The 20207-nt window shown below is 53.6% G+C and overlaps 1 protein-coding gene across 1 annotated transcript; it reads left to right on the top strand.

Moving 5' to 3' along the window:
* On the top strand, positions 14121 to 19990 carry PTGES2 (prostaglandin E synthase 2). The gene is made up of 7 exons (XM_005687181.3): positions 14121 to 14755; positions 16029 to 16226; positions 16909 to 16967; positions 17331 to 17480; positions 17744 to 17944; positions 18236 to 18353; positions 19349 to 19990. Exons 1-7 carry the CDS (start codon positions 14309 to 14311, stop codon positions 19469 to 19471), a joined length of 1296 nt encoding a protein of 431 aa, XP_005687238.3. The 5' UTR covers positions 14121 to 14308; the 3' UTR covers positions 19472 to 19990.

Below are 20207 nucleotides of genomic sequence, written 5' to 3'. Positions count from 1 at the left end.
TCTGATTGAGTAATCTCAGAAAAAAAAAAAAGTTCAGGGTGAGGGAATTCCCTGCTGGTCCAGTGGTTAAGACTGGGTGCTTTCTGGGTGCTGCAGGTCTGGGTTCAATCCCTGGTCTGGGAACTAAGATCCTGCAAGCCTGGCAGCATGGCGAAAAATGAAAAATAAATAAAAGTGAAGGTGGCCAGTGCTCTCTGGGTATAAATTGGGGAGGGAGGTTTGGGCTGGGTCTGCTGCATGTGAAAACCAAGACCAGCTGCAGGAGTGGGGACGGGCCAGTTGCCCAGCTCAGGGGCCCCTGTTTGAATCCTGACTCCTCCAGGTACTTGCAAATCTCTGTCCACTTACCCTGACACTGTCAGTTTCTCCCTCTGGAAAGAGAGCTTCCCAGCAGATCCTGCGAGGTCACGTGGCCGGTGCACATACACGGAGTCACCTCCGAGTTTCTGACCAAACCCTCACGGGGCCCATCTCTCTGTGCTGGCTATAGGCCTTTTTCAGACCCACTGGCCTTCTCTGTCTCCCTGTCCTTATTTCTGTGTGGTCTCTGCCTTTGCTGACACCTGGTGACGGCCATCTCATTACCCCTCATCAGCTGGCTGCCACTGCCTTCTCCCCTGGCCCAGCCCTGGAGGTTGGCCCGGTCCAGGAGCCAGGGGCAAGGTGAAGTGGGTGAGCTTTGTCCAGAGTCTCAGCAGTGTGCCACGGTGCCAGCCATACCTCGTGGGGGGCCTAAGGATGGTCGTGGCCTTGGCCAGAGCAGAGGTCAGGCCAATCCCAGCCAACAGGAGGTGGGTTTGAGGCTGTGTGGAGCTGTAGGGGCGCAGGGGATCAGCCAGGGTGCTTGCTGCAGTCTGCCTCAGGAAGGGAAGGGTCCTGCCGGCTGGGCTGGGGATAAAGGTCCTGCCCACCCTCCAGAGTCCAGCTGGGCTTCAGGAACGGGTCAGCTCAACACGCACACCGCCTTGCATGAGCTGCAGACCCAGGTGCTAGGAGGGTTGGGTGAGGATCGTGGTGTAAACCTCCTGTTTAGACTTGGACCCTGGAGGCCTCGTTCCTCACCCAGCCCTCTCCCTCTGAACCTGGACCTGGCCAAGGAGGGCACTCGCATGTCCACATTGCCCAAAGCCAGGAGCAGTTCTTGAACTCCGGGGCTTCAGAAAGTTCTGCACTGCACGCCTGGCCCTGCGTGGGCACCCCAGGCGCTTCCCTGACTCCCCTTGGCCCCTGTCTTGGTTTCCACCATGGCTCCCGGGCTGGTCCTACAGGGCCATCCTTGCTGGCTTTCCCCACTGTCTCTCTAGGAGCTGCAGATGTCCTGAGTGAGGCCATGACCAGCACACAGGTGTCTCGGGGCCAAGCCCCTCTTGGGAGAAGCCAGGGCTGGACCTGCTCTGGGTCTCTTCAGCAAAGGCAGGAACTTAAAAACCACCCATACCTGGCTCTCTGTGGCAAGAGGCCAGGAGAACCATAGCTGCTCTGAATTTGTTCTGGCAGGCAGCTCTCCCCTCTACATGCCCCGGGGAGAAGCTCCCAGGGGCTGCTGGTGGCCTGACCTCCCAAGGAGCAACCTGGTCTAATCCAATCAGGAAGTCAGTCAAATGCTCTCTGACAGGTTTTGCATCTCAGGAATCCAGTCTAACCCCTTGGACTCCTTTCTGGAAGCTTGGGAGCCGTGTTCCATTCAATCTGGGATGTTTGGGGCAAAAACAGCCCTCTCTCCCCGACTTGAAGAGCTGAGCGGAAGGACCCCGGGCAGGGGCCACGAGGCTCCCCAGAGCGGGGCCGCACCTGGGAGCAGCTTGCAGGCACAATGCCCCTAGGCAGCCAGTTGTGGGGGGCAGGAACTCTTGGGGTCCTCCAATGGACCCTCCTTGGCCACTGCAGGTCCAAGACGGAGGAAGGACTGTTCAACGTGAGGGGCCTGCTCCTCCCGGGACTTGACTGGAGTCTCAAGATTCCAGAAGCAGCTTTCCAACCCCCGTTGCTCATCTCTCAGCCAGGGCTCACTGGAGGATCTCCTGGTTCCTGCCCTCTCCACATACCGGAGACCCTAGCTGTGGCAAAGCTCAGAAAGGCAGCCCCTACTGACAACCCCACTATACGCTCCCAGATTCCTCCCTCTGGGGAAGTCCGTGGGGTCTACCAGGCAGCAGTGAGGTCTGGGCCCAGGCCCTTCTGTTTCCGGTCCCCGGGTGCCTGGCCCACGCATGCGCCTTAGATGGGTGGTCTTCCCATTCAGTGCAGGGCCTGGACTCTCATGCGGGCGAGAGGGCTTTTGTGACCACTAGGGGGCCAGCGGACCGGAGGCCACTGCTCTGAGCTTCCCTGGTGGTTCAGTGGTCAAGAATCCACCTGCAATGCAGGAGATGCGGGTTCAATCCCTGGGTCGGGAAGATGCTCTGGAGGAGGGCATGGCAACCCACTCCAGTATTCTTGCTTGGGGAATCTCCATGGACAGAGGAGCCTGGTGGGCTGCAGTCCATGGGGTCGCAAAGAGTCAGACACAACTGAAGTGACTGAGCACACACACACTCGCAGGGGACGGTGGACTGACAGCCACTGCTCCGAGCGGGATCTGCAGGAGGCAGCAAGTATCCCACAGGCGGTGGGTGGATTCTGGGCTCCCATGGAGCTGGGCAGGGTCACTTCTGTTCATAGGCCTGGCTTGATCCTGACAGCGGACAAGATCTGCTGTCCCCAGCTCAGGACCCCTCCTGCCATGAGCAAGACTGAGTGAGGACAAGGTCAGGCTCCAAAGGGGCGGCGTCCACTGTTATAAGGACAAGGGGACAGTGGACAGGGGGGCAAGGGCCAGGGAGGATGGTACAGGGAGCAGAGGAGAACAAAACCCTGAGAACACTCACTAAGGCCTTGGCCTGGCCACTGCCCCTCTGTAGTCTGATTCTCAGGGAGACCAGGTAGGGGTCTGGGGGGAGGTGTGAGTTTCTGGGGACCTCAGCTGGAGGGAGGACCCCGCCCTTCCCCCTTCTCATGACTCTCAGAATCGTCTCAGGGGTGGGAACCCTCTGCAGAGGCCTCCTCGGCAGGCAGAGGATGCAGGGCATAGGTGTGGGTGCTCCCTCTGGGCACAGAGTCCCTTAAACCTCAGATGGATACTAGCCGCCCCAGGGTCAGCGCAGCCTAACTGCCCTCCTAGGAGCCAGCCTGGGTCTGTCAGGATTGAGTGACCTATGACTCCTTGATCTCTATCCACACCCCTGGGGACCCCTGTCCTGAGACACTGTTATGAACTGAATGTTCATGTCCCCCCTGAAATTCATGTTGAAATCCTAATGCCCAGTACAATGGTATTAGGAGGGGACACCATTGGGAGGTGATTAGGTCATGAGGGTGGAGCCCACATGAAAGGGATTAGTGCCCTTATAAGACACCCCAGAGAACTCCATTGCCCCTTCCACCACGTGCAGACCCAGGGAGAAGATGGCCAGCTGCGAACCAGGAAATGGGTGGAAATGGGCCCTCATCAGATACCAAATCTGCTAGTGCCATGATCTTGGACTTCCCAGACTCCAGAACCATAAGAATTAAATTTCTATTATTTTTAAGCCACGTAGTCTACATTCAGTTCATAACAGTGTCTCAGGACAAGGGTCCCCAGGGGTATTCTGTTACAAGCTGATTCAGCCACCTGTCCACACTGCTGGGTCTCCCTGTCCTGGGTCCCCCCTGTCCTGGGCCCCCTCTCCCCTACATCAGGGGTCTCCTGCCCAGACACACCCTGAGCCTTCTCTCCAGAGCAAGGCTTCTTGATAGTGAATTTCATACTTTCAGCATCTTCTGCAATCTGGATAGGCTGCATACACGTGTGATTAGTCACTCAGTCATGTCTGACTCTTTGTGCAATCCAATGGACGGTAGCCTGCCAGGTTCCTCTGTCCATGGGATTTCCCAGGGAAGAGTACTGGTTCAGTTCAGTCACTCAGTCATGTCTGGCTCTTTGCAACCCCATGGACTGCAGCACACCAGGCCTCCCTGTCTATCACCAACTCCTGGAGTTTACCCAAACTCATGTCCATTGAGTCGGTGATGCCACCCAACCATCTCATCCTCTGTCATCCCCTTCTCCTCCCACCTTCAATCTTTCAGCATCAGGGTCTTTTCCAATGAGTCAGCTCTTCACATCAGATGGCCAAAGTATTGGAATTTCAGCTTCAACATCAGTCCTTCCAATGAACACTCAGGACTGATCTCCTTTAGAATGGACTGGTTGGATCTCCTTGCAGTTCAAGGGACTCTCAAGAGTCTTCTCCAATACCACAGTTCAAAAGCATCAATTCTTTGGTGCTCAGCTTTCTTTATAGTCCAACTCTCACATCCATACATGAGTACTAGAGAAACCATAGCCTTGACTAGACAGACCTTTGTTTGCAAAGTAATGTCTCTGCTTTTGAATATGCTATCTAGGTTGGTCATAGCTTTTCTTCCAAGAAGCAAGCATCTTTTCATTTCACAGCTGCAGTCACCATCTGCAGTGAATTTGGAGCCCCCCAAAATTTTAAGTCTGCCACTGTTTCCGCTGTTTCTCCATCTGTTTGCCATGAAATGATGGGACCAGATGCCATGATCTTCGTTTTCTGAATGTTGTGCTTTAAGCCCACTTTTTCACTCTCCTCTTTCACTTTCATCAAGAGGCTCTTTAGTTCTTCACTTTCTGCCATAAGGGTGTCTTCATCTGCATATCTGGGGTTATTGATATTTCTCCTGGCAATCTTGATTCCAGCTTGTGCTTCACCCAGCCCAGCATTTCTCATGATGTACTCTGCATATAAGTTAAATAAGCAGGGTGACAATATACAGCCTTGACGTACTCCTGTCCTGATTTGGAACCAGTCTGTTGTTCCATGTCCAGTTCCAACTGGTGCTTCTTGACCTGCATACAGATTTCTCAACAGGCAGGTCAAGAGTACTGGAGTGGTTGCCATTTCCTTCTCCAGGGGATCTTCCTGACCCAGGGATCAAACCCAGGTCTCCTGTGTCAGCAGGAGGATTTACAGTCTCAGCCACCAGAGAAGCCCCTAGATAGGCTGAGAATTTCTCAAATCATTGAGTTACTACAACAAACAATCATTTATTGGCTTAAAACAACACTTTCCAAAGGCCAGAAGCCCCAAATCAGAGGTTCAGGGTGCTGACTCTAAGGTGTGGGTAGCCATACTCCCTCAGGAGTCTCCAGGGCACCGTTCCTTGCCTCTCCAGCACTCATGCGTGGGTGGCCTCACTACTCGTATCTGCTTGTCTTCTCATCGACTTCTCCTTTGCACATAATCTCCATCTGTTTTTTTGTTTTTTACAAAACACTTTATTGCTAAAAAAAGAATGCTATTATCTAAGTCTTCAGTGAGTCATGTTTTTGCTGTTGAAGGATCTGAAATATTTCAAAAATTACCAAAATCTGACGGAGACATGACATAAGCAAATGCTGTTGGAAAAACGCCTACAGGCTCGCTTGATGTAGGGTTGCCAGAAGCCTTTGTAAAAAAATGAAGATAAATGCACTATGCCTGTTATTACCTGTTAAGCGAGGCCTTCCCTCCGGCAACCTATTTAAATTGCAACCACACTTGTTCCCCACCTAGCAAGCACTCTATCCCCTTTTTCTTCGTAGTCCTTTTATTGTTTACCATCTATACCCAGAAGAAGGTAAATTCCAGGAGGGCGGGGATTTTTGTCTATTTGGTTTTTCATTGCTCTATCCAGAGCCCTGTAACAGTGCCTAAATGTACTGTTGGCACTCAAAAATGGCTGTTGTCCCCAGTGGTCCAGTGGCTAAGACTCTGTGCTCCCATTGTAGGGGAGCCGGGTTCTATCCCTGGTCAGGGAACTAGATCCCACATGCCGCAACCAAGAGCTCAAATGCCACAACTAAGAGATCCCTCGCGCTGTGCTGCTCCAGTGTTCTTGCCTAGAGAATCCCAGGGACAGGAGCCTGGTGGGCCGCCGTCTATGGGGTTGCACAGAGTCGGACACAACTGACGTGACTTAGCAGCAGCAGCAACATGCTATAATGAAGGTCGAAGATCTCATATACCACAACCAAAGGCCTGGTGCAGCCAAATAAATAATTTTATTTATTTTTAGGTTGTACTGGGTCTTCACTGTTGCATGAAGGGGCTAATCTCTGGTTGTGCTGCCCATGCTTAGCTGCCTCGAGGCATGTGGAATCTTCCCAGACCAGGGATGGAACCAATGTCCCCTGCATTGACAGCTGAATTCTCAACCACCCAGGAAATCCAATAAATATATATATATTTTTAATGGCCATTTAATGAACGGAGATGTGTATACCTAGGACCCTCTGGATGCTGCAGCCCTCAACATGGTACTGCCTCCGAGTTCTATTCTGTATTTTAAACCCTTGAACCTGCAACAGATATTGCAGTCACTGTCTATTGTTTGTTCAGTCACTAAGTCGTGTCCGACTCTTCAAGACCCCATGGACTGAAGCAGTCCAGGCTTCCATGTCCATCACCATCTCCCGGAGTTTGCCCAAGTTTGTGTCCTGTCTATAGGAGGACCTTTGGGAGATGCTAGTCCTGCGCTACCTGGGCCATGACATCCTGTAACATAACCATCCTTTACTTTCCTTAAAAACAGTTACGGGACTTCCCCGGTGGTCCACTGGTCAGGACTCTGTGTTTCCACTGCAGGGGCCACAGGGTCAATTCACAGTCTGGGAAGTAAGATCCACACGCCACGTGGCGCAGCCAAAACAACAAAATAAAACACTGTCCTCATTCACTAAAGGGATCAAATCAGAATGTATCTGTTGAGTGGAAGACGGGACTGCTCACACAGTTGCCAAATAAAATATGAGATGCACCAAATGCCTAATTAAATTTTGATTCTGGATAAACAACAAATTATCTCTTAGTATAAGTACAACCCATGCAGTTATTAAGTGGTTGTCTTGTGTTTTTATTTGCTAAACGTGGCAATGCTATGCTGGTGACAGTCTTATCCGAAAAGTTATAGATCGGCTTCTCATGGCCTTTCTACAAGTTATTATCCTCCTAGAAATGGAGGCAGGGAAAGAGGAGGAGGAGACCGCCAAGAGAAATTAGCGAGAATGCGACTCATTCTCATGGCCCCTACTCATCTTATGAGAACACTCATGATGACATTTGGGCTTCCCTCATAGCTCAGTTGGTAAAGAATCTGCCTGCAGTGCAGGAGAGCTGGGTTTGATTCCTGGGTCAGGAAGGTCCCCTGGAAAAGGAAATGGCAACCCACTCCAGTGTTCTTGCCTGGGAAATCCCATGCATGGACAGAGGAGCTTGGCAGGCTACAGTCCATGGGGTCACAAGAGTTGGACACGACTTAACGACTAAAGCAGCACCACCACCACCATGATGAATTTAGGGCCACCTGGATAATTTGAAAAACTTTCATATCAAATCCCATTTAATTAAAAATTCTGAATTGCAATATTCACTTTCTTGAGGTGGTCTGGGAAAACCCCAATTTATTTAAAAAGCAAAGAAGGAAAGAAAGATGGAAAGAAGGAAAAGGCTGATCACCAGGTTAGGACAACTGTCTTCTACTATTTAAATATTGGTGAATTGTGAAAATAATTTTATTCTTTGAGACATCTGAAAACAGAATGTAATTGATCATGAGTCAGGAATTAGGATATTGTCAATCTGCAGGAAAGCAAAACAAACAAACAAACAAAACTGGGCCATACCAAGCAAAAAATAGCTTGTTTTGTTTTTGAAGAGAGTAACACATTTTATTTATAAACTGTAGCAATCAGGCATTAGTAAGACATTAACTACTATATAAAACTTTTTAAGTAGTAATAAAGAAAAAAATATTTAACTTAGTCACATCTGCAAAGCCTTTTTTCCAAATAAAGTTACATTTACTTTTGCAGGAATTTAGACATAAATACCTTTGGGGGGTTACTTTTCAGCTTGTCAGAGTCCCATGATCCATACAGACCTCTTTTCCCCACAACCCAGTCCCCACCTGTCCTGAGCCATCCACACCCCAGACTTGCTCACAAAGAGATTTGGGTTCATCTCAGGCCCTGACAGCCTAGTCTGTGTAGCTGCAGCTGGACTGATGAGGAGCTCCAGGACTCAGCTCTGTCCAGGCAGGGTTTCTGGATGCCCCGGCAGGTGCTGCGGACCTGTGGCTGGAGCTTGGAAGCCCCGCCCTTCTGCCACTGTCTGCGCCTCCTTCTGCCTCCTGATGTTCCCTTTCCCGCATGGCTGAGAGTTCTCACAGGCCCCCAGTGCACACCAAGTGTTTCCTCCCAGTGTGTGCTCTATTAGGAGAGGTAGGATAGGCCCCTCTGCAGACAACCTTAAGGGCCCCCCTTTCCTGATCAGAGCCCTCCCCTTTTTATCTATGAATTATCCCTCCCAGGGTCAGGGATGGGAAGGGGCTGTTTCCACCAGCTCCTGCCCAGTGAGGGCTGTTTTGGAGAATCACTGGAGAAGATGCCAGGCTGACTTCTGATCTTGGAGCTTGTGAACTGGAGTTGGACTACTGCCAAGCAAAATCAAAAGGCAAGGATGGGCAGGATCAGACAATGCTGGAGAGCAGAGAAGGGGAGGCTATTGAGATGAGGGTACTGCTCCGAAGGGCAGGCAGGGAGTGGCGCCTGGTTCTCCTGTGGCCCAAGTGGACGTTGGGGTGTGCACCTTGGGGGAGGGTCCATTTGAAAAGGAAACCTGGCGAACAGCAATCTGGACACGCTGAAGGGCCCGCACTGCCAGACAACCAGATCTAGCGTGAAATAGACTCTTAACGCCCTGCTGGGCTCACAAAAAACAAGGAACATTCATGGCCTTAAGGATGTGTTTTAGGATAATTAGAAAGGCCCCAATGTCGTGAGCAAATTGTCCAGAATAAAACCGTATGAAAGAAACCACAGAATAAATCCAAAGAAAACAGAAGGAAGGAGAAAATTAAGTCAAGAGAAAAAGTTAATAAAATAGAAAGATACAATAGGAATATCAAAGCCAAAAAGTTGATTCTTGGAAAAGACTAATAAGGGACTTCACTGGTGGTCCAGTGCTTAGGGCTGCATTACTACTGCAGGTGAGGGTTCGATCCCTGGCCGGGGAGCTAAGACTCCACATGCCCCATGGCATGGCCAAACAATAGGAAGAAGACGAATAACATAGAAATTCAGAAAAATTTCTCAGGACAGAATGATATAAGGCACAGATAAACAGAAATAAAAGAAGGATATAACTGTAGATTCTATACAAATTATAAAAGAACAGACAAATGCTACAGATAATGAAATGGGAAGTTTCCCACTAAACTGTAACTTACCAAAATGGATTCAAGAAGAAGAAAATCTGAGCTGCCCTATAGCCATTACAGAAATCAGATCAAACATTAACAGACCTTCCCACAAATATCAGACAGGCAATATAAACTATGCATGTTCAAAGTGCACGATTTGAGAAGTTTTTTAAAATAAAAATTTAGAAGTTTGATTTACAGAAAAATTATAAAGAGTTCTCATATACCCTGCACCTAGTTTTCCATATTATTAACCTCTTATATTGATACTATACATTTGTTACAGTTAACAAACCACCAGTTATACATTATTAACTGAAGTCCATGCTTTATTCAGACTTCCCTTGGTTTGTCCATAATGCCCTTTTTCCTATTTCAGGATCCCATAGTACATGTAGTTGTTATGACTCCTTAGGTTTCTCTCTGCTCTGACACTCTCTCAGATTTCCCTTGGTCTTGATGACCTTGACAGGTTGGAGGACCACTACTCAGGTAGTATTGAATGTCCCTCCATTGGGATTTCTTACGTGTTATCCTCATGGTTAGACCGAGTTTAGGGGAGGAAGAGCAGAGAGGTCAAGCATCATTTTTGCATCACATTCTATCAAGGGTATACACTATCAACATGACTGATCACTGTTGATGCTGAGCTTGGTCACCTGGCGCGGGGGTGAGTGTTGGGCTTCTCCACTGCAGTTGCCCTTCATCCTCCTTCCCACACGGTCCTTATGGGAAGGAGTCAACCTGCACAGCCTGCACCTAAGGAGGGCGGAGTTTTTCTTCACCTTCTTGAGGGCAGGATGTCTACACAACTTATTTGGAATTCTGCGCAAGAGTTTTTCTCTTCTCTATTTATTAATTCAATCATTTATATCAGAATGGATTCATGGATATTTATTTTATACTTTGGGTTATAATCCAATACTACTTAATTTTGTTGATCAAATTGTTCCAACTTTGGCCATTGGGAGCTCTGAAGTCCTCTTGCTATATCCCATTCATTGTGGTTTTTGAGCAGTTTGTTATGATATATATATAAATACCCCATGGAACCACTGAGGAGGGCATGGCAACCCTCTCCAGTATTCTTGCCTAGAGAATCCCATGGATATAGGAGCCTGGTGGGCTACAGTCCATGGGATCACAAAGAGTCAGACATGACTGAAGCGACTGAGCATGTCTGGAACCACGACCACAATCAACAGTGAACGTATTCGTCACCACCCCCCCACCCCCCAAGATTCCTCATGCTCTTTCGCTCCTGCCCTTCATCACACACTCCATGCCCCACCCCCGGCAACCTTCAATATGTTTTCTGTCACCAGAGATTAGCTGGCATTTTCTGCTGCTGCTGCTAAGTCGCTTCAGTTGTGTCCGACTCTGTGCGACCCGAGTCGGCAGCCCACCAGGCTTCCCCATCCCTGGGATTCTCCAGGCAAGAACACTGGAGTGGGTTGCCATTTCCTTCTCCAATGCATGAAAGTGAAAAGTGAAAGTGAAGTCACTCAGTCGTGTCCGACTCTTCGAGACTCCATGGGCTGCAGCCTATCAGGCTCCTCCGTCCACAGGATTTTCCAGGCAGGAGTACTGGAGTGGAATCAAACAGCATATATATCCTATTGCCTGGCCTCTTTCATTCAGCATAATTATTTTGAAATTCATCTCTTTCCTAGGTTTTGGGTGAGATGAAGTGGGACACATGGGTAGAACCCACTGGGGTGGCAGAGAAGGGTAACTGGTGGGGTCAGAGGAGGCGGCAGAGCAGGGGCTTGGCAGTCATGGAGGGTGAAGAGTTTGGCAGGACTCTTGGGTTTTCCCTTGATGATAGAGGCAGGAACAGAAGAGGAGAAAATGATTAGGTGGGAGAGATAGCCAGTTGGGTGCTTGTGCCAGGATGAAGGTGGGATTCCTGGGGGACATCCTGGCTGTCCCAGAAGCAGGGACAGGATAGAACTGCCCTGAAACCCCAGGCTGGGCATTCACGACACAGATGGTAACAGAAACCAGGGCAGCAAAGAAGTGGCCGAGGCCATATGCCTGGGACCTAGAGAAGCCAGCACAGAACCCTGAAGAACCAAACTCTTTGGGGGGCTGCTTCAGAAGAGAGGGTGAAGAAAAACAAAAAGGGGTGGGGTCTCAGACCCACAGAGGGGCATGTGTCCATCCAGAAGACTGGTCACTAGGGTCAGATACCAATGGGAGGTCATGGAGGCTGGATCTTGGAATGGGGCTCCTGGACTGGCAGGATCTGGGTTCTGCCTGAACAGAGGCTCTGTCTTCTCTGCATGAGAGGCCTGGGTCTTGGCTACCTGTCCCCAGATGTTCCACAGCAACAAGGAAGAGTATGGCCGTCCCTGGGACTTGCTCAGACTTGGGCTTAGGGATCCATCCAAGCAAGTGACAGAGAGGAAGCTTTTGGCTGGAATGAGATAAGGAAGAGGCAGTATAGGGACCCAGGGCAGACAGCACTGGAAGATGGGCCATGAGATGTGGGTCTGCCCTTACATCCTGCCCAATCTTGGTCAGGAGAACAAAGGGAGAATTTGCCAAATATTTTGGTGGAGGACTGGATTATTGGGTTTCCTTCTTATATTTGGCAAAGGTGGAACAAACTGCAAAAAATGGTGGGCAAACAATGCTGCTACTGCTAAGTCACTTCAGTCGTGTCTAACTTTGTGCGACCCCATAGACAGCAGCCCACCAGGCTCCCCGGTCCCTGGGATTCTCCAGGCGAGAACACTGGAGTGGGTTGCCATTTCCTTATCCAATGCATGAAAGTGAAAAGTGAAAGTGAAGTCGCTCAGTCCTGACCGACTCTTAGCGACCCCATGGACTGCAGCCTTCCAGGCTCCTCTGTCCACGGGATTTTCCAGGCAAGAGAACTGGAGTGGGTTGCCACTGCCAGGGGTCTCTAAAACACTGGCCTCTCAGGCTTCCAGCCTCTTCCTATTCATTTCCCCATTGAATCCTGATACATCTCAATGCAGGAGACACTAACCATTATCTTTATTTTACAAATGGGGGAACTGAGGCTCCAGAAGGTGAGAAGGGAGCTGATGGTTCTCTCTCCTGACCCTCCTTCCTTCCCTTCCCCTGCAGTGCTATGCAGGCAACAGGATGCTTTGTAAGCAAGTCACATTTGCCAGGGCTCCAGACCACTACCAGCAAAGGAATGCTGATGTCCACCCAGATAGACGCTCTGGCCAACCCAAGAGGGTCCACGGCCAGCCCCGTCCCCTCAGGAGCCTCCGTCTCCACCGGGTCTGAAAAAAGTGGCTGAAGCAAATCCCAATCCCAAAGGGCGAGTGACCCTGTGGCGGCCTCAGTATCCCCAGCTGTAAAACGGGGCCGGTTCTCCCATGCTGCGGTTTCCAGGGACCTACTCGCAGGTGCTCGCCCCGGAAACCCCAGAAGGGCGCCGGCAGCCCCAGACCCACCCTGGGGCGGGGCATGGGAGGGCTCTGGGGTTCTTTCCCAGCCTCGATTCCCCTTCCCAGGAGGGCATCCCCGAAAAAGCAAAAGTCGCTTCAGCAGCACCCACGCCCCCGCCTCGAGTCACCGGCTTCCCTGAAGCCGTCGTCCTCGCCTTGCGCGCCCGCCTCCACCGGCGTGCCCAGGTCCCGACATTGTAGACACGGGCTCCACAAGGGCCCCGCGAAGATGGGACACGGCGACTGTCGCACAGAAAGGCCGGCACGGGGCGGAAGGTGGGGGCTGTGGACCGAACGCTGGACCGGAGGGGCGGGACGCCGTAGAGGGGCCCCGGCCCCGCCCCCACACGCTGGCAGACTCTGCCCCAGGTCGCCACCCCATTCAGAGCCGCGGCCCTGTCCCCACAGCGCTTTACCCTGTGAACAGAACTCTCTGTGCAGGCCCGGCCTTCAACTCCGCCTTGCCCCGCCCACAAGCTGTCCAAGCCCCGCCCACTCATCGAGCCCCGCCCCTTTCCCGGTCCCCGGGAGGGGCCATCCCGAGGCTGCCTGCTGAGAAGCCTAGGCGATGGAGGCTCCAGCCCTTGGCTTGGGTGAAAGAGCCCGACAGAGGGGCGGGACAGCTCGGAACCCCCCATTCTGCCCCATCTTACCCCTGGGGACCTGGGCAAATCGGCGACTCGGCACCTCCGGCTGGGCGAAATCCGAGACACAGGGTTTCTAAGGCCCCACATGTGTATGGAAATTTTTATGGTTCGGGTCACAGAAGAAACAGTGCATCGGCGCGGGAGGGCAGAATAAAAAATCTTGGGGGCGGGGGAGGCGGGGTGCGGAAATCCCGAGTCAACGGCGTTCACCTGCTACTTGTCGGGATGGACAGTTTCTGCGGCTCTCAGGAACCGGATGCCACGACGCTTTCCCTGATACTGTGAAGGGTTCAGTCTCTTTCGATTGGGTGCCTGTTATGGGTGACACTAAGGGCCACATAATAAAAAGCAGAGATATTATTTTACCAACAAAAGTCCGTCTAGTCAAAGCTATGGTTTTCCCAGTAGTCATGTATGGATGTGAGAGTTGGACTATAAAGAAAGCTTACCGCCGAAGAATTGCCGCTTTTGCACTGTGGTGTTGAAGACTCTTGACAGTTCCTTGAACTGCAAGGAGATCCAACTAGTCCATCCTAAAGGAGATCAGTCCTGAGTATTCATTGGAAGGACTGATGCTGAAGCTGAAGCTCCAATACTTTGGTCACCTGATGCGAAAAGCTGACTTATTGGAAAAGATCCTGATGCTAGGAAAGATTGAAGGTGGGAGGAGAAGGGGATGACAGAGGATGAGACGGTTGGATGGCATCACCGACTCAATGTAGACGAGTATGAGTAAACTCCGGGAGTTGGAGATGGATAGGGAGGCCTGGCGTGCTGCAGTCCATGGGGTTGCAGAGTCGGACGCGACTGAGCGACTGAACTGAACTGAGGGCTGCATGCCTGAGTTCCTGCATTCGGCTCCGGGTCACTACCGAGACCAGTTACGTCTATACTCTAGAAGCCGGCGGCAGTTAGCAGACATCCTCAGGTGTTTCTTCGGCTCTGATGGATGTTTTAGAAGTTGGGCGCCGGGGACTCAAGCTCAGTCCCACGAGGGCTGCCCCCGCCCCGCTCGGCGTCACCGTCACCCCTGGCAACCGGCTGGCCCCGCCCCTTCAAGGGGAGCCAGAGCCAAGGCAGTCTTTGTTTCTCGCGCCCTTCCGCGGCGCCGGCAGAGCAAACATGGCCCATGCTGTCCGGGCGCTCTGGCCCCTCGGGCGCGCTCTGGCCTGGAGGCTGGGAGATCGGCCGGCGCTGGGACTCCACGCCCAGAGCCGGGCCGGCTTCACCGGGGCAGCGGGAGGCTCGGGCCCCGCCGCTACGGCCCGCAAGGGGGGTCCACGGCTTCTGGGGGCGGCGGCGCTGGCCCTGGGTGGCGCCCTGGGACTATACCACACGGCGCGGTGGCACCTGCACGTCCAGGACCTCCGCGCAGAGCGCTCGGCCACACAGGTAAGCCCGAGGTAAGGGCTTGGGTAGCAAGCCGCGCAGGTAAGGACCGAGCCTTGGGTAGGGACCCTGGGGTGAGCGCGGAACCTCGGGACTTCTGGGAACCGGCGGCGTCAAAATCACCTCCTCTGTCGCCTCTTGACCTTGAGCGAGTGACCTGGTTTTAAGCCCTCCAGCCCTCAACGTCCTCATCTGTGAAATGGAGCCTTACTGATGCCGCTAAGTGGAACTGCCTCTGTTTTCAAGTCGTTTTACAAACGTGTTTTAAGACTTTTTAATGGGAAGATTTGGAAATAACTGAAAAGGGAAAGTCTCTTGCACGGTTTATCACTTTCCAAACATTTTCCGCCTCCCTCCCCCTGTCTGCAAATCCTGAGGTTGTGTATTTATTAGTATTATTAGTGTTCTGTTTTTACGAAACGATAACTGGTAGATTCCAGGCCCTGAGATGAGGAGCAAGGGTATGTCCCCCCAAGGCAAGGGGATGGCCCAGCTGCCCTTTGCTATGCTTTGTGCACAGCGCCAGCCCGGCCCCCACCACACATCCACAGGCGCCCCTTTCCTGAACCCCTGGGAACAGGATCGGATAGATGGGGAGTGGAGTTCTCTGTGTCTCCCTGCCCACCCACCTCCGTGGCCCAGCCTCAGTCTCCCATCTCTGAACAATGGGGGAGGGGGACCGCAGCTGTGACTTTCAAACGTGGGTATGCGGCAAGCTCACCTGGGGCTCTCCTGCTCTATGAAGGCCAGGGGCCCAGATACCACCCTCTCCTGTTGGGGCTTTGTACATGAGTTTGTGCAAACTCTGGGAGATAGTGAAGGACAGGGAAGCCTGGCGTGCTGCAATCCATGGGGTCGCGAAGAGTCTGAGCGACTGAACGACCACCACCACCACCACTGGGAAACACTGGGCTCTGCCCCCTCATCCAGATATGCCTCGGGTTGAGGGAGTAGGGGTGGGCACTCCCAAGTTGAAACAGTTGCGTCTGGGGCGCACACACCTGACAGTGTCTGACATTCCCTTGGGACCGGAAGGAGCAGAGAGATGTCTGTCTAGCATTGGACAAAGATGAGAAGATCCCGCCTACACAGAACAGACTTTCTGCCGGGGGAGCCCCCTGGATGGGCGCTTGAGCCTGAACTGTCTTCTGCAAGAGCCCTTCCCCACCTCCCCGCCACCCATCCCCCATTCCTCCCCAAGTTCTCAGAGACACCCTGGAAACTCCCCTGGGAAAGGTTTGCAGCTTCAAAATTTCCTTCTCTGCTCCTTGCCCAGCTCTCCCTGTCCAGCCACCTGCAGCTGACGCTGTACCAGTACAAAACGTGTCCCTTCTGCAGCAAGGTCCGCGCCTTCCTCGACTTCCACGCCCTGCCCTACCAGGTGGTGGAGGTGAACCCTGTGCGCCGGGCCGAGATCAAGTTCTCCTCCTACAGGAAGGTGCCCATCGTTATGGCCCAGGAAGGAGAGAGTTTGGTGAGCCTTGGGGAGCTGCCCCCTGGCCCAGTGTCCTGGGTTGTCCTGGAACACCCCTAAGTTGGGCTCTGCTCTGCAGCCCCAGGAGAAACGTGGGCTCTTTGAGTTTCTGCTGAGGATTATAAACCAGTGAGTCTAAGGGAGGCAGAGCGCCACAGAGCTCAACAACGTGGGTTCTGAAGTCTGGGTGGACTGGGTTCAAGGAGGGACTCCGCCGTTCCCTGGCTGTGTGACTTAGGACCAGTCGCTTAGCCTCTCTGACTTGGCTTCATTGATCAACATAGAACCATACCCTCCGGGGTGTAGGACTTGGCTCCTACTCTGTAACTTCTGAGTCTACCCAGCCCCTCAGAGTCCAGGAGGCCACCTGAGTGAGGGGGCAGGGCTCAGATCCTGGGTCCTTCCCACCTCCTCCTGTCCATTAGCCACACTTTGTCTCCCTTACACAGACAGGCTTCCCTGATAGTGGGGACTGCGACCTGTGGGGAGGTAGAACTCAGTGAGCATCAGTTTTCAGGGCAAACCCCCAGGGACAGGGACACAACACCCAGGATCCTCCTGACCAGTTCCTGAATGTCTGGGTGTCAGGATTGTAGAAGAGCCCCTGGTGACCCGGCCAGTGGCCAGTCAGCCAGTCCCCACTGCCCTTCCCAGCCCTGATCTAAACCATCCTCTTCTCCAGCAACAACTGAACGACTCCTCTGTGATCATCAGCGCCCTCAAGACCTATCTGGTGTCAGGGTAAGGAGCCCCTGCGACCCAGGCTGGCAGTGTCTCATGCCCTCTCCTGTCTCAGGGAGGCCTCCCCTGGGCTCCTCCATGGGAGTGGGGGTGGGGCTGCAGCTTAGATTTCCAGAATGGGTTGTGGGTGTCACTCTGAGATCCCCCCCTTCCTCTCCTCCATGCATCTCCCTCTGTCCTGGAGGTGCTTCCGGAGTCTGCCCCAAATTCCTCTTGCTGTAGGATCTCCTGTGTCACCCACAAGAGGGTGGGACGCTTCTGCGGGTTGACTCAGGTCGGGGAGGTATTATTCATCCAGAGGAGGTGAGGGCTTAGTCTCCGAGGAAGAGGGAGTCGGGGTAAAACTCTAGATGTCTCCCAAAGGCAACCCCTGGCGGACATCATCACCTACTATCCACCCATGAAGGCGGTGAACGACCAGGGCAAGGAGGTGACCGAATTCTGCAACAAGTACTGGCTCATGCTGGATGAGAAGGAAGCCCAGCGGATGTATGGGGGGAAGGAGGCCAGGACGTGAGTGGGACCGGGGCTGGCCCTGGGGATGTCGGGAAGGGGTGGTCTCCCCACCGAGGGGACCAGGCTGAGCGAGATGCTGTAAGCCATGAGGGCTGGGGCTGGGCCACACGGGACTGAGTCCCCTTGTGCCTCCCCCCACCCTGGGCGCTCGCACAGGAAGCCCACCAAGCCGGCCCTCTGCCCTCCTTGCCTGCAGGGAGGAGAGGAGATGCTGGCTCAGGAAGCCCACCTGGCCTGCTCTCTGTCCCCCTCGCCCGCAGGGAGGAGATGAAGTGGCGGCAGTGGGCGGACGACTGGTTGGTACACCTCATCTCCCCCAACGTGTACCGCACGCCGGCCGAGGCCTTGGCCTCCTTTGACTACATTGTCAAGGAGGGCAATTTCGGGACCGTGGAGGGCGCCATGGCCAAGTACATGGGCGCAGCTGCCATGTACTTCATCAGCAAGCGGCTCAAGCGCAGGTGATGGTGCATGTGTGCGTGTGTGGGTGGGTACGCGTGGGTGCACCTGGGGGTTTCCCATCCCCCAGCATTAGCCCATCTGAGACTCAAACCCCAAAACTCCTGATGGCCTCCTCCAGCCCAGGGGAAGCAGGGCTGGCCTTGGAGTCCAGTTCTGGGCCCCTGTCTTGTGCCTTCCTCCATCCCCCTTGCCCGCCCCGACAGCCTCGCTGGCCCCAGGCCTTCCCATGCTCCTCACCTGTGTCAGGGTTTGGAGTCCCCCTGATGGACTCCTTGTCCATCCCTGCCCAGGCACCACCTCCGGGATGACGTGCGGGAGGATCTCTATGAGGCTGCCAACAAGTGGGTGGCAGCTGTGGGCAAAGACCGGCCCTTCATGGGGGGCCAGAAGCCGAACCTGGCAGATCTGGTGAGTGTGGTGATGGCAGGGGGTGCACATATAGGAGGGTCTCTCCTTGGGGGCCCAGGCTGGGAAAACCCAGGTGTGAGCAATACCTGCATCTCACAGCTCCTCCATCCCAGGGGCACTGGCTTCACTGATCGTCAAGGGCCTAAGGAAAACGAGCGCTCCAGGCTTCTACCTAGCAAAAAGTACTGTAGCAGGGTCTTGTGAGCCTGACCTCAGTGCCAATCCTTGAAGTAGTTCTGCCAGGGTAGAATATGTGGCTTGCAAGTTTCAGGTCTTGGAGTAGGTGATGGGGTGGGTCCCCTCTTCTAAAATCTCAGGAACTGAGGGTGGGGGAAGGGCATTTTCTCAAAGGAAACTCTGAGTTGGGGGAGGGGTGTGGTTTGTTGCCCAGAAAAGGGGATGTAGGTGCAGGACTGGCAAAACCCACAACCAGCCCACACACTTCATTCAAAGCCCCACGTGCAAAGCTGGCCCATTAGAGAGTGTCTCGCTAATCCTGCTGACCACGCCAGTTCTATCGCTGATCCTGTTCATGACGCCGGTTGTCTTGCTGTTCACACTGCACTGTTTGCTGAACCCAGGGGAGACAAGGCACGAGCTGAGAGGCTGGAAGGAAGCTCAGGGAGCCGTAGGAACTGCAGACGCGGTTTTTCTCTCCTGGCTGGCGCGGCAGCCGTAGCAGCAGACATAACATAAGCTCACATAACACAACACAACCTCTGGGGCGTTCCAGGTGGAGCTTGTATATACTTACAGAACACAAGTAGCCCGTGGCCCAGCGAGCACCTTGTGAGGCTCATGCGCAGTGCTGTAAGTGATCTTGGCCATTACATATGGATTATTCACAAAACATGCGGCGAAGGCGAGAGGGTGTGGGGCGAGAGAGCCTGACCACCCATCTTGGCGAATTTGCTGTTTCCCTAGAGTGGGTCATGGGGCTCTCAGAGAGGGGAAGTGATGGGCCAGTGTGGACACCCCTCTGTATCCACCCCCAGGCAGTCTATGGCGTGCTGCGTGTGATGGAGGGTTTGGAGGCCTTCGACGACCTCATGCGTCACACTCACATCCAGCCCTGGTACCTGCGGGTGGAGAAGGCCATCGCCGAGGCCCCCCAGTGAGCCGAGCCTCGTGATCCCTGCCAGGGGGCGGGGGCGGAAACAGCAGAAGATGCCGGCTGTGAAGGACCAGGGCCGCTGGGCCAGCACTTGGCGACGCTGAGACACTGTGCAGCGGGGGCAGGATCATCTGGCCTCTTGTGCATCCCACCCTGGCAGCCCCCTCGCTTCTAACACTGGACATCTGCTGCGGCCCTGGGGGACAAAGCCCAGACTTGGTTTCCATCCACAGGGCATGGAAGGCTACCTCCCTCCACACCAGCCCCAGGGGCTGACCCTCCCCGACTCCCTCCTGGGCCTCCCTACTCTCAGCCTTCCCTGGGGCTTTTGAGGCTGCCCTGTCTGTGCTGCGTGGTGGGAGTCAGGTCGGGCTCCTGCCCTGAGCGAAGGAAGCAGGGACCCTTTGGTTTTGGGAGACCCTGTCTTTGGCTCCCTCTGGGTCCTGTTCCCAGGTGCCCCCGCCACACACACACTGGGGCTGTATATCATATTTGCAATAAAGAAAAGGTTTGCGGCTCCCCACGTGGTGGCACTGTAGTGAAGGTCAGTGCAGGTTAGGGAAGGCCGCCCTGGCGGTTAATACTGTTTGTCCAGGGCTTAACGAGGGTCAGACCTGGGTGAAAGGCTCAGCGTGCTTTGTGTCCTGGAATCCTGTGTTCGTGGCCATGAATGCTCAGCAGGGAGGTGCAGAGATGGCCTGGGGCACGGGTCCGGTTTTGCTCCCCACTGACTGTGGGAC

This window comes from Capra hircus, chromosome 11 (genome assembly GCF_001704415.2).
Source record: "Capra hircus breed San Clemente chromosome 11, ASM170441v1, whole genome shotgun sequence".
NCBI classification, from domain to species: Eukaryota; Metazoa; Chordata; class Mammalia; order Artiodactyla; family Bovidae; genus Capra; species Capra hircus.
This window is presented reverse-complemented; position numbering and strand designations above follow the sequence as displayed.

Bases quoted from the DNA above. Each gene is read 5' to 3' on its own strand.
- PTGES2 (XM_005687181.3), top strand. From the start codon at position 14,309: ATGGATGTTTTAGAAGTTGGGCGCCGGGGACTCAAGCTCAGTCCCACG. The intron at 14,756-16,028 runs GTAAGCCCGAGG...CTCCTTGCCCAG, and splicing joins CAGAGCGCTCGGCCACACAG to CTCTCCCTGTCCAGCCACCT. The intron at 16,227-16,908 runs GTGAGCCTTGGG...CCTCTTCTCCAG, and splicing joins CCCAGGAAGGAGAGAGTTTG to CAACAACTGAACGACTCCTC.